The 12,117-nt window shown below is 42.9% G+C and overlaps 2 protein-coding genes across 4 annotated transcripts in view; one reads left to right on the top strand and one right to left on the bottom strand.

Moving 5' to 3' along the window:
- SLC3A1 (solute carrier family 3 member 1) overlaps nt 1-1,046 on the top strand; it is a 32,422-nt gene extending 31,376 nt beyond the window's left edge. For both annotated transcript variants that reach the window (XM_066594499.1, XM_066594498.1), the window contains one exon: nt 444-1,046. In XM_066594499.1, coding sequence (XP_066450596.1) covers nt 444-884 — 441 coding nt within the window. In that variant the 3' untranslated portion in view covers nt 885-1,046. The remainder of the gene's footprint in view (nt 1-443) is intronic.
- A 934-nt stretch (nt 1,047-1,980) lies between these two features.
- PREPL (prolyl endopeptidase like) overlaps nt 1,981-12,117 on the bottom strand; it is a 76,597-nt gene continuing 66,460 nt past the window's right edge. For both annotated transcript variants that reach the window (XM_066595553.1, XM_066595554.1), the window contains exons 14-15: nt 6,590-6,675; nt 1,981-5,590 (exon numbers count right to left, since the gene is read on the bottom strand). In XM_066595553.1, the coding sequence (XP_066451650.1) occupies nt 5,546-5,590; nt 6,590-6,675 (131 nt within the window). In that variant the 3' untranslated portion in view covers nt 1,981-5,545. The remainder of the gene's footprint in view (nt 5,591-6,589; nt 6,676-12,117) is intronic.

Here is a 12,117-nt window from a genome sequence, read left to right as displayed (position 1 = left end):
GCATCCTGTTTGTAAGTAATAGTAAGGCATCTGAATGTCACAACAGGGCCGGTAGGGCTGGCCATGGTTTTCCCCGCCGTTTGTCTCAAGCACCGCATTATAGGAGGGGTTGTGTATTGTGGCATGACTCCTTTAGCGGATATTATAATGCAATGCTGCAGACGCCAATGGACTCAAATGAATTGTAACAGGGTATGTCAGGGTTCTGTAGTTCCTAGCATTATGAGTACATCCTATCCTTGTGGTCAAATGTTATGAAGGTGCCGGTAGACATACTAAACAGAGCCTCCAATAGCAGTGTGAACAGGGCTAAAGCCATGAAATGGGACTTGTACATTGATTCCAGCCTATGAGTGCTCAGTAATTAGCTGAAGCTTTATCCTCTGATCTCTTATGCTTAAAGTGATCACAATTATATTAACAACATGAAATCCTTCTTATAGGTTCAAAAGTCGGAGCCAAATTCAACATTGAATTTGTATCGGGATATAATCCAGCTACGGAAGGAAGAATTACCCCTCCAGAGGGGTTGGTTGTGTTACGTCTTGAACGACGACAATGTTTTTGCCTACGTGAGAGAAATCGATGGACTCAACAAAGTATTCATGATGGTGCTCAATTTTGGTGTGAAGTCATCTTCAAATCTTAAAGGAAAGATCCCAGAACTTCCAGCGCAGGCAAAAGTCAGATTAAGTACAATATTCCGCAATAATGGAAATACTGTCAGTATGAACGACATTAACACAGAACCCGGAGAGGGGCTAGTACTGGAGTACACAACCAACAAGCCGCTGCATCTAATGGAGAGCCGCAAGAACCAGTGCTTCATCTCTGAAAAGGCCTGTTACTCCAGCGCCTTTAATCTACTGTACAAGAATTGCTGAAGGCGGCTCTATGCACATGTTTTTTCCCTCTCTCAGACATCTACACTAACCTACCCATAGGCTTCTGTTGTGTAGACGTGTTCAAAAGGGGTTTATTTTTGACCTACGTTTTTCAGATTTACACCTGAATACTTTTATATGTATTTTGTGGTTCTGAAAAGTTTAAAACTCCACAATAAAAAGTATTTGATGAAAGTCAATGGCAAACGGATCTAGACAGGGTGTAGTCAATAACACTGAGCCAACGCCATATCCAAAAAACGGTGTCCTATATTGAAAAAATAGAGTACGCGAATAAGGAGGCATTGATGCGCTACACGATGGCATGGACCCTTCGAATATGGATTTCAATTTAGTGTTATGGACCCCAGTAAGGGAGAGAGAGTAAAACTCAATTGCAAAGTTGAAGAGTAGCATGTGAGAAGCAGAAATCTGCATTTCTCCATTTTTTACAGGGGCACAGCACAACTGAATCCCATTTCTGGGGCCCATGCACCATAATATGTAGCGCATCCGTGCCTTCCTATTCAAGTACGCCATTGTCAAAGAACTAACAACCACTTGTCTGTGAGTGACTGATATCACATGACGGTGACTTCATCAAAGGTCCTTCATCGAGCGAGTGAGTTACATGCTCCGCCCCTGATCAACGACGCTGACGTCATCACACATTCATCAAAGGTCCTTGAGTGAGTTACATGTGATGTCATTCACTATAAGTGGCACATTGCGCCACCAGAAACACTGGCACTATAAATAATGCTAATAACTAGTTATTTTAATATAGGACACCAGGAGTGAAATATTGCGTTGGGTCTGGGATTTTTAACCATTATCAATTTTATGTTGGCAGTTTTGGGAAGGGAGATGATAAAAGACTTCAATCTCATCCTTTTTTTTGTTTTTCATGCAGCCATAGGAATGAATGGGTGATATCAACCAACAAGTAGAACCGGCTGTGATTTTTCCATCTCTGTCTCTTGGTCTGAGGGAAAAATCGTCTATATGTATAAACAATTAAAAATAGGATATTTTCTCGTGCGAGTTCCATCCAGATTGCAATTGAACAAAATGTGTGCAAGGAAATAGTCTCATGTACCTTTTATATAGATTTTCTTTAATGGCAAAAACAAAAAGATGTACAGATGTGACAAAGGGCACAAACATGGTGTGAACATCGCCTTAAGTATCATAAAAATCAATATTCATACACATATACAGTGCCATACAAATAAATGGATTGGTTTTGGCAAACTGAAAAGTTTATTGAAAAAGTTGACATCAATTTTGCAAAAAGACAAAAAAATAAAAAAGTTAAAACCGCCACCTGCGGGAGCCTAACTACTGCCCAACCACATACCAAAAATTGCCAGTTATGACTAACCACCTTTTTGTTTTCTTCTCTTAAATACTCACAATTGGACCGCAACAGAAACTAAAATAGTTTGTTTATGGGGGAATCTAATGAGGCTTCTGCCCGATTTCACACGAGTGCATTCTTGTGTCCGTAATGCAGACGGGTATCCCAGCTTGAGCAGCATAGCGTATGATGGTCTCAGTTTGGGGCATGAGACCCGCGGACAGGCTGGGACACTTGTCTGTATTGGGGTGGCTTCTCACAGGCCTATGCGCAATTGTGCACGACTCAGTGCAACATATTTGCGCTATGAACAAGTTTTTTTTGTGCACATATTAGCATATTTTACTTTACTTTTTTTGCGCACGGGACACAAACACGCCCCAATTTAAATGGCTATTTAGCCTAATAAGAATTGCAGTGCTACACCGATTCCTTTGTGTATTGCGCCCACATTTGCGCACCCCCGTAGACTTCTATGGGGACCTTTGGTGCATACAAAAGTATAGCATAGAGTCTCTTTTGCATGCGCAAATATGAACGAACCCATTGACATCAATGGGTTCTATTCTATTCGTAGTGCACGAGCAAATACACCCGTGTGAATTCACCCTTATAGACATGTAAACACGCTCATGTGAAACTGGCCTTATAGTAACATATGCAAAGATGTCAACCTGGGAGAGTTCTTCACCGATTAATGCTTTACCGGCAGGCTGAGTCAAAATGGCAGTGACCTCTCAAGGGGTATATGAGAGCAGGCCAAAATATATTAATATCTAAATCCAGACCCCAAAACTTAAGACATCTAAAATATATTAATGTCAGACCCAAAAACAGACCCCAGAACCATAAACATAATGTACATCCAAGTGCCGGTGTGCCCAGAACACAACAAGAGCCAGCAGCGCGGAGAGCGAGTCTACAGGCCACTATTGATCCAATGGATAATGGCGGATTTTTTTCTGCTGAGCCCCCTTTTTAGTAATCCCCTCCACGGCAATAGAGTAAACCTGCACACTGAAGTTAGAAAGTCTTCAGACCCTTTATTTGACAGCTGTATTGGGATGAACAATCGTGTCAATAACTGGGCCTCCGCATAGAGCAGATAATCTGTACAAAAGAGGGAACAAGCGCTGACCAATCTGCTCATTTACCCGTCAGTAGTCGTTAGTGCAGGCAGATTATCTGCTGGTGTAAAAACAGGGCAGCAGTGTGGTCATCATCACTAACTGTGTTAGAAGAGTGTGTCCCCCTCTGAAGAGCTTGTGTGGTAGGGTCCGTCACAGAACCTACGCTCATGGCACAACTGACTAATTTGGGAATACATAAACCCAAGGAAATCGGAGTCAGTCGTTCTTCAGATCACATGACCAGCTGAGGTATAGGGGGCCGGGAATTTCAGATAGAGAGGAATCCCACAACAAGGTAACACTAACCAACTTTAATTCACAATTTACCTAAACTGGCCTATAAAACGTAAGCCTGAGGACATTTTTCTTAAGGATATGTTCACCCGGAAATGCAGAGGAAAACTCCGTAGCAAAATCTGCAACATTTCCGCATCAAAATCTGCGTAATTGGTGCGGATTTTGACTCTAAATAAACTGCGGATGCGTGGCTGATTTCAGCCTGCGCCGCGCTCCTCTCGCCTTCGAATTCTGCAACGCACACCGGCAACTGCTACTGAGCGTCTTTGGTCATGTGCAACACATGACCGGCAGTGGTGCTCAACGTTGCGGATTATCATCAAGGAGGTTTGTGATGTAGAAATGCTGCAGATTTTACCGTGGGATTTTGTGGTGCAGCATTTCCGCTACGTGTGAACACACCCGAAGGCCGTCTTCACACGTGACGTCAATATTACGAACTTTCCGCTGCTGGAATCACTGTGGAAACGCGGCAGCCTCTGTACAATATAAGCCATGTGGAGATTTCTAAAAACGGGGCAGACATTTGGAAAAACACTGTGGATTCTAAATCCGCATCATGTGTATTCCTGCTGTGGAATTCAACCCTTGAAATGAAAGGGTTAAATCCCGCAGAGGTTCTGCCACCAAAACCACGGCTAAATCCGTATCATTTAGGTGTAGATTCGGCCACTGAGGTTTTCCTTGTGAAGCAGCATGAAGGACTAAAGAGGTAGAGTTTCCATTTGTATCTGTCCACCATGGAATACAGTGTAAAAACAAAAGCCCCCGCACCCATCCCAGTTTCAGTTTTGTTCTATTTCTGTCCGAAAAAAGTACTGCAGGTCAGTCTTTTTTTCACAAAAAAAGAAAAATGGAAACCCGACAGACCAGCAGTAAAATGAAACCAAATGAATCCCATTGAAATCAAAAGTTGACTTTTTTATGGATTTCCTTTTTTTTCTGTTACATGGCTCTTAAAAAGGAACAGGAAAACAGAACGCTAGGCGATATTCCTGTGCGCGTTCCATCTAATTGTGATGCGGAGGTAACGTACATGGGAAAATAACCCGCTGATTTCAAAAGGGTCATGTACACTTGCGATTTTTCTCTTGAACTAATAGTGCGAGATTGAAAAATTGCAGCAAGTCTTATTTTTGGGGCAGGTTGGCTGTGAAAATTGCGCCGCACTGGCATGCCATGTGATTTGCATGTGAGTGCGATGTGTTACCACCATTTTAACTATTGGAATTGTGCGTAAAACCAACATCGCAGATGCATGAAAATCACAGACGACACAAATGCAATATAGATCTGAGAGAATCTGACCCATATAACACTCACCCAGCTGAACCACGCTGTGACACACCGTAAAAACATTTTGATCCGCAAATGAGGGAGATGGAACAATACCTCTGTAGGGCCACCTATTGGAAGGCAGCATTCCTGCAAGTAAATGTTAGACTCTTTATACAAGCCTTGTAACAATGACTGGGAATTGAAAGCCAAGCCAGATTCCATACATATTGACTTGCAGGAATGCTGCCTTCCAATAGGTGGCGCTGCAGAGGTATTGTTCTATCCCGCTATTTGCATATTACCCAGAGGAGCATAAATGGCCTTATAAGTATCCTCACTCACTCACCTTCTAGGTACTCTCCCTACGGAGAAAAGACCGTGTTCCTAACCCACTTTTTGATCTGTAAGATATAACATGATGCAGTTTGGAGGGAAATGCAAAATAGGAATGTGCTTTTTGTTTCAAATCCTCTTCAAGTATACGTGTGGAATATGGGTACGGATAAGTGCATGAAACTGCAAAGTTCGGATACGATGTGCACCATCAGAAGAGCATATTCTCATGCTGCAGATACATCTAGGACCATCTCCTCTTCCTAGATTTTCAGTTCCTTGTGTAGAAAAGTAAGCTGAGCGGCTACCTGTAAAAGAACAGAATGATCCGGAATGAGGAAAGCGATTGTCAAGTCAATGGAAAAAATCCATCAGTTTCCACGCATCACATGTGATTGAGAATGTAATGCCACAAATCATTTTTGAACACGTCTTACAAACTTTCCAACAGCTTCTATTGTAAAAAAAATAGTCAAGATCATGCGAGTGCTACTCATCAGCAAAAGCCAGCTCAGCACACCAGTGTATCAGAGAACAGCTGAATGGCGGAGGTTTCCTGGCGACGGACCTTTTGCTGATCTACCACTGATAATCTTCTATATATATAAAAATGAATGTCTGTCTGTCTGTTTGTCCTTTATGCGCTACTACAGCATTCATCCGATCGCCATGAAACTTTGGGAAGTTGTTGAGTACACTCCTGGGAAGATTACTGGCATAGTACATCTACGAATGTATGTCTGTCTGTCTTCGCAGCAATGCGCGACGGGTAAGCTAGTAAAAAATAAATAAAACTTGTTATTTGCATAGCGACAACTTATTCCGCAGCGCTTTCAGGTAATTTATTTACTACGCCCCACCAAGCTGGGTACTCGTTTTACTGACCTCAGAAGGACGGAAGGCTGAGTCAACCTTGAGCCGGCTACCTAATTGAACTCGCAACCTTCAGGTCATGAGCGAGAGCTTAGGACTGCATTTCTGCTGCCTTAACACTTTGCGCCACACGGGGCTCTATCCTGAGGATAGGCCATCAATAGCCTATGGCAGTCTGTAAATGTGATTTAGTTCAGTGTTAAGGCTATGGGGTAGCATTTCTGGTAATAACATTATATTACTGAATTTCTAATGAATTATGGATCAATAATGTAATCACAAACTCTACATTTTGCTTGGACGCAGTGTGTAGTAGATAGGATCATTCCAGGGCAGCACAATCATTAGGAATGTAAGATTAAGTGTACTTGTGGTTTATCCATTAGACCTAAATAACAAAAGAGATCCGGTGTGAGATAAGTGCTTTAGGTTACCTTTTTTACAGAATCTTCCCAGGATAACGACTCGCAGTGACTTCCTCCAGGATGAACATCCATCAGTATATTCGGCATCCTCCAATCTGCAATAGAACATTGTGCTTCTTATATATTAGGCATTTAGAGATTTCTTTAGCGCTCTGTAAAGTTTTGCCACAGCGCAAACTATAAAAATACCATTTGATTATTTTAGTTACAACTGCATGGCAATTATAATTTTAGGTTCTCATGTGGACATTCTTAAAAAAAGTGACTGGTGACGAGTACCAGGCAAACTATCGATTTATCCTTTTAAATGCTTAACCCGAACAAGAAGTACAGTTCCATTTTAGAGGTTCAGGATTTGAATGGAGTGGAAACAGTTGCCGATCCCACTATATACAATACAGGTTCCGGCTGTCTTTGACACCCATAATAGCCGCGGTCAGCATGAACGCTGGTCAAGGCTGTTAACCCTTTAAATGCCACTGTGACTTCTGACACTGGCATTTAAATGCCCTGATCGGTATTCCAAACAGCCCCTCCGCGATGAGGTTGTGAGTTACTGTTTGGTTGCCGCTGCTGATTGCATTATACTCCGTGAGCTAAGGGCTATGTGTCATTGGCTGAGCGCTCAGCCAATAGCTAAGCAGTAGCTGCTATTGGCTGAGCCCTCAGCCAATCTGCACAGCCCTTTCAGGAGGCAGGGATTTTTAAATCCTCGACTGCTGAAAGAGCTTAATAGCAGTGCAGGGGAGCCACCAGGAGGATGCGTCTGAGCGCCGGAGAGGTGAGTAAATTTAAAAAAAAAATTTTTACACACTGTCTACTGATTATCGGGGAAGGCCTTATATTTCAAGCCCTTCCACGATAATCTTACTGCAGGGCTTGGCAGAAACCATTGCTTTCAATGCCGATCCCATTGAAAGCAATGGGATAGAATGCCGGGGACTTTTGCCACAGCTGTGACAGCTGTGGCAGAGGATTCCTTCATCCCCGCGGGGATGAAGGAAATTCTAGCCACAGCTGTGACAGCTGTGGCAGAAGTCCCCGGCATTCTGCTTCTCTTATCAATGGGGCTAGCGCTGCTGCCGCTGGCCCCATTGAGAAGACTGGCGATATGCCGGCGTTATGCCGATATCCCGGCGTGATGCTGGCTTTTTTCTCGCACTGCGCTGCAAGACTTTAACTTTACTCTCGCAGAGCAGTGGAGAAAAAAAACGCCAGTGGGTGTCCACCCTAACTCATATTTACAATAAAAAAAAAATTAACCCCCCCCCCCCAAACATATTTGGTATTGCCGTGTCCTTAACAGTTAGATCTATCAAAGTAATGCTTTATTGCTTTATGTACCCTACAGGGTAAACATCGTCAGATTAAAAAAACAAAAGCACAAAGTCAGGATTGCACTTTTTTGGTCAACCCCGTCTCCAAGACAAAAAATGTTATAAAAGCAATCAAAAAAGTTGTATGCACTACACAATGGTTTCAATAAAAACTACAGGATGCTCCGCTCCAAAAACCGAGTTCTCACACAACTATTGGCGATGGAAAAAGAAAACCAATATAGCTGTCAGAACTTGGTGGCAAAAAATTATTATATTTCCAGAGATTTATTTTATAAGGTAGTAGAGCAAAGGAAAAAAACACAAATAAATTTGGAACCATTGTAATAGTACTGTCCTCCAAAAAACGAAAGTTATTAGAGATGAGCGAGCGTACTCGGAAAAGCACTACTCGCTCGAGTAATTTGCTTTATCCGAGTATCGCTGTGCTCGTCCCTGAAGATTCGGGTGCCGCTGCGGCTGACAGGTGAGTCGCAGCGGGGAGCAGGGGAGAGCGGGCGGGAGAGAGGGAGAGAAAGATCTCCCCTCCGTTCCTCCCCGCTCTCCCCTGCACTCCCCGCTCCGTGCCGGCACCGGAATCTTCAGGGACGAGCACAGCGATACTCGGATAAAGCAAATTACTCGAGCGAGTAGTGCTTTTCCGAGTACGCTCGCTCATCCCTAAAAGTTATGTAATTTTAGCCGCAACAAGTACACTGCAAAAAACATCTCACCCCAAATGTTGTTGAATTTAGATTTTTTTACCCCATTTCACTCCACTTTGAAAATGTAAAAAAGTTTTTCGGTACATTATATGGTTCACTAAATAATACCATTGAAAAATACAAGTCAGCCTGCAAAAAACAAGCCCTCAGACTACTACATCGATGGATAAAGAGGAGAGTTATGATTTTTTGAAAGTGAGGAGGGAAAACCAAAAAGGAAAGACAAAAAAGGCCTTTAACCCTTTCCAATCCACTGTCTGACCGCTGAAGACATTATGATTTAAGGCTGTACAGCTCCGATGTTGGAAGACGTCCGTCGGGGTTCTCTTACTGTATATTGCAAGCCTCTCTGCTGTCAGAGCCTATCCAACGTGTCACCTCATGTAGTACTGGCTTTAGCCAGCAGATAGCTCTGTTGTATAACGGCAGAAAAAGAGTAAGACCCCTAGGAAAATCAGGATACAAATTGGATTGAAAAGGGTTAAAACAATAACAGAACAGGATGAGTAGAGGAGTAAATACTTAATTAGTCCACTGATAAGGGATGTGAAAGTTTTATAGCCTCCAAATTGGTGTTAGGGGGTCACCAGGCCAGCGTGTTATCTCTGCTCCAGATTTCACAAATGGTCCACTCTGACCTGAAACCTTTTGAAATATTTAGGCCTGTGTTGAGAGTGTCAAAGATGTTTCTGTGTGCCCTCCAATGTAAGGAGCTGCAAAACTTGCTCACATGTACTGACCGCGGACAGGATATAAATCCCAACATACAGCAGGACTACAAGATCCCGGGGACATTCACATGTTCCACGTCCGAGGTTTTGTACCTAATCCTGTGCCTGAAATGGGACAGAAACTAAAAGCAAGGATGAGGTCTCAGTGCCACACAATTAAAAATGAAAGACAGTATTACCTGTGGATGAGCATTTTTCTAGTCATGGATACAACATAGAACATATGAAAGTTGCTATATTAAAAGGCAACTTCAAATATCAAAGTCATAGAAGAATTTTGGAGTACAAGTTTATAACCATCTTTGACACTATCAAGACAGGATCAACATTTCAAAAGGTTACATGGCAGAGTGGACCATATGGGAAACCTATAGCAGTGATAACACGCTGGCCTGGTGACCCCCCCCCCCCCCCCCAACACCAATTTAGACACCAGAAAACTTTCACATCCTTATCAGTGGCCTAATTATTAATCATCTACTCATCCTGTTATGGTATTACTTCAAATTCAAATTAATCACATCATGTCTGCGCCCTTTTATATGTATGCCTGTATTATATATTCACACATATAAGATGGCACATTATATTATATATCTATTAAAAAGATATCATGTTTATAAGATTACTTTGCTTCTCTGAGAACAATCACATTTTGCTCTACTGACTAACACTGTTCCAAACTTTTTCCTTTAAACCACTGCACAACACAGCTTTCTTCACACACCAACCCCTATGTGTTTTGCCTGCTCTTTCAACCTCTCTCCCCACTGCCAGCCTAGTAAACCATCAGAGCTTCCTCTGGTTCCCCCTACCCCCTGCCTATTCTCCCGTCTGTGTCCTCTGATAACCAAGCTTCAGCATATTGCTGCCTATTCCTATCTACCTACCACTCCTCCATGCCTTTCTGAAGTTTCCCGTATAAGCTGTGCCCCCCACCAGTCTAATCTCATTAGGCAGCATTTATCTGGCGGTTCTATTGCGTTTTTGATGTGTATGCTAATTGCATATTGCACATTGAAGTTATGTGCTTCACCTGCAGAAGCCGATGAGGTGGAAATCACGTAACAAAACCGTGGGGTTTCGTGTAAAAAACACATATGGTTTTCAGCATTTTTTTTTTTAACTTTGTTTTATTTAACAAAACACAGAATCACGGTACATAGCATATTTGCATGAAGAAAATATTATACATGACATTGATTGTATCTGTACAAATATCATATATATACGTGAAATTACATTTAATGCTGAACTGTACCTGTATAAATTGGTTAATAAAAAAAGGGGGAGAAACAATGCTTTTTGTTTTGTTTTGCTTAGTTTCAAGTCAAACAGTTGAACAACAGTAAAAAAAAGGGGGGAGAGAGTGCCGGAGAGCCCGTGCCGGGCAGCCGCTCGGTACCTGACAGAAGAATGGGAAATGCACTAAAGGTGCGGGTGGGATGTAGGGAGAGATGAGGGAGATATGAGATCCCCAAGAGGGAGGGAAGGGGTGGGAGCCCGGATAGAACTCACATTGATGATAAAGTTTGTCGGTTGATGAGCCAGAGGCCCCAAATCTCCTGAAACCTTCCCGGGCATCCTCTATTCTTATAGATTATTTTTTCATATGGAGTGACCTCGTTTATTAGTTTTATCCATTGTGATAGTAGGGGTGGGTCTGCTGCCATCCAGTGCAGTACCACCACTTTGCGGGCCAGAAACAGTATTTTCTTGAGGAAGGTGCGTGTGTATTTGGGCCATTGATCTTCCGGCAGTAGGCCGAATAGAATTACTTTGGGATCCATTGATATGTTAAATGGAGGTAGTAAAAGTGCGTTTGTAAAGGCTGCAATGTCGGACCAGAAATTGTTTACTGGTGGACAGTCCCAGATTAAGTGCCAGAAGTTCGCCCCTGGTTGATGGCATCTGTGGCATGAATTTGATGGGGCGTTACCCATTTGGTATAGTCGATTAGGGGTGAGATAAGCTTGATGGATTATATAAAGTTGAATCAATTTATTATTCACGGCGGGCGAGACAGACAAATGGGATTCCATGATGTCTGTCCAATCATCATTTGTGAGAGAAGGGATGGAGAGCGCCCATTTGTTAAAGACTGGAAGTGGGTGGAGGTTTATTTTGGCTGAAAGTAAGTGTGTATAAAGTGCCGAGATCAAGCCCCTGGGGCCTTGGGATTTAAGGATTCCGATGGTAGGGAAATTGGATATCTGGGTAGAGTTGGGGGGAAACTGGGTGGTCAGTGCGTGCCTAAGTTGAAAAAACCTGAACAGTTGGAGGTGCGGGGATTGTAACAGATCGCGCAGTTGAGTGAATGTGGGGAATACACCGTCCTTGTATATATCTTTGAGTGAGGTGACCCCCAAATTCCTCCAGTACTGGGGATCTGGGACTGTCTGCAGAGCCGTCAGGCCTGGGTTATCCCAGAGAGGAAGATCGGAAATTGTATCGTCAAAGCTCTGGATAGATTTTGTCTCTCTCCACACACTCAGCGCCAATCTGTGGAGTGGTAGTAAGTCTGAGGGGTTTGAGCATTCGGGGAACTCCAAGTACGCCAACAGATTGTTGCCTTTCACTTGATGTTCCAGGTATTGATCTGTGATGGGTTTTACTGTGTTTTGGAACCACGGACGAATATTGCGGAGTTGACCAGCTAGATAATATAATCTGAGGTCTGGGAGGGACATACCCGCCTGATTTTTGGGTCTCTGTAATGACATTAAACTTAGTTTGTGTCTTGATGAACCCCATATAAATGAGGA

Source organism: Eleutherodactylus coqui, chromosome 3 (genome assembly GCF_035609145.1).
Source record: "Eleutherodactylus coqui strain aEleCoq1 chromosome 3, aEleCoq1.hap1, whole genome shotgun sequence".
Taxonomy (NCBI): Eukaryota; Metazoa; Chordata; class Amphibia; order Anura; family Eleutherodactylidae; genus Eleutherodactylus; species Eleutherodactylus coqui.
The sequence above is the reverse complement of the archived record's forward strand: the minus strand, read 5'-3'. Positions and strand labels throughout refer to the sequence as shown.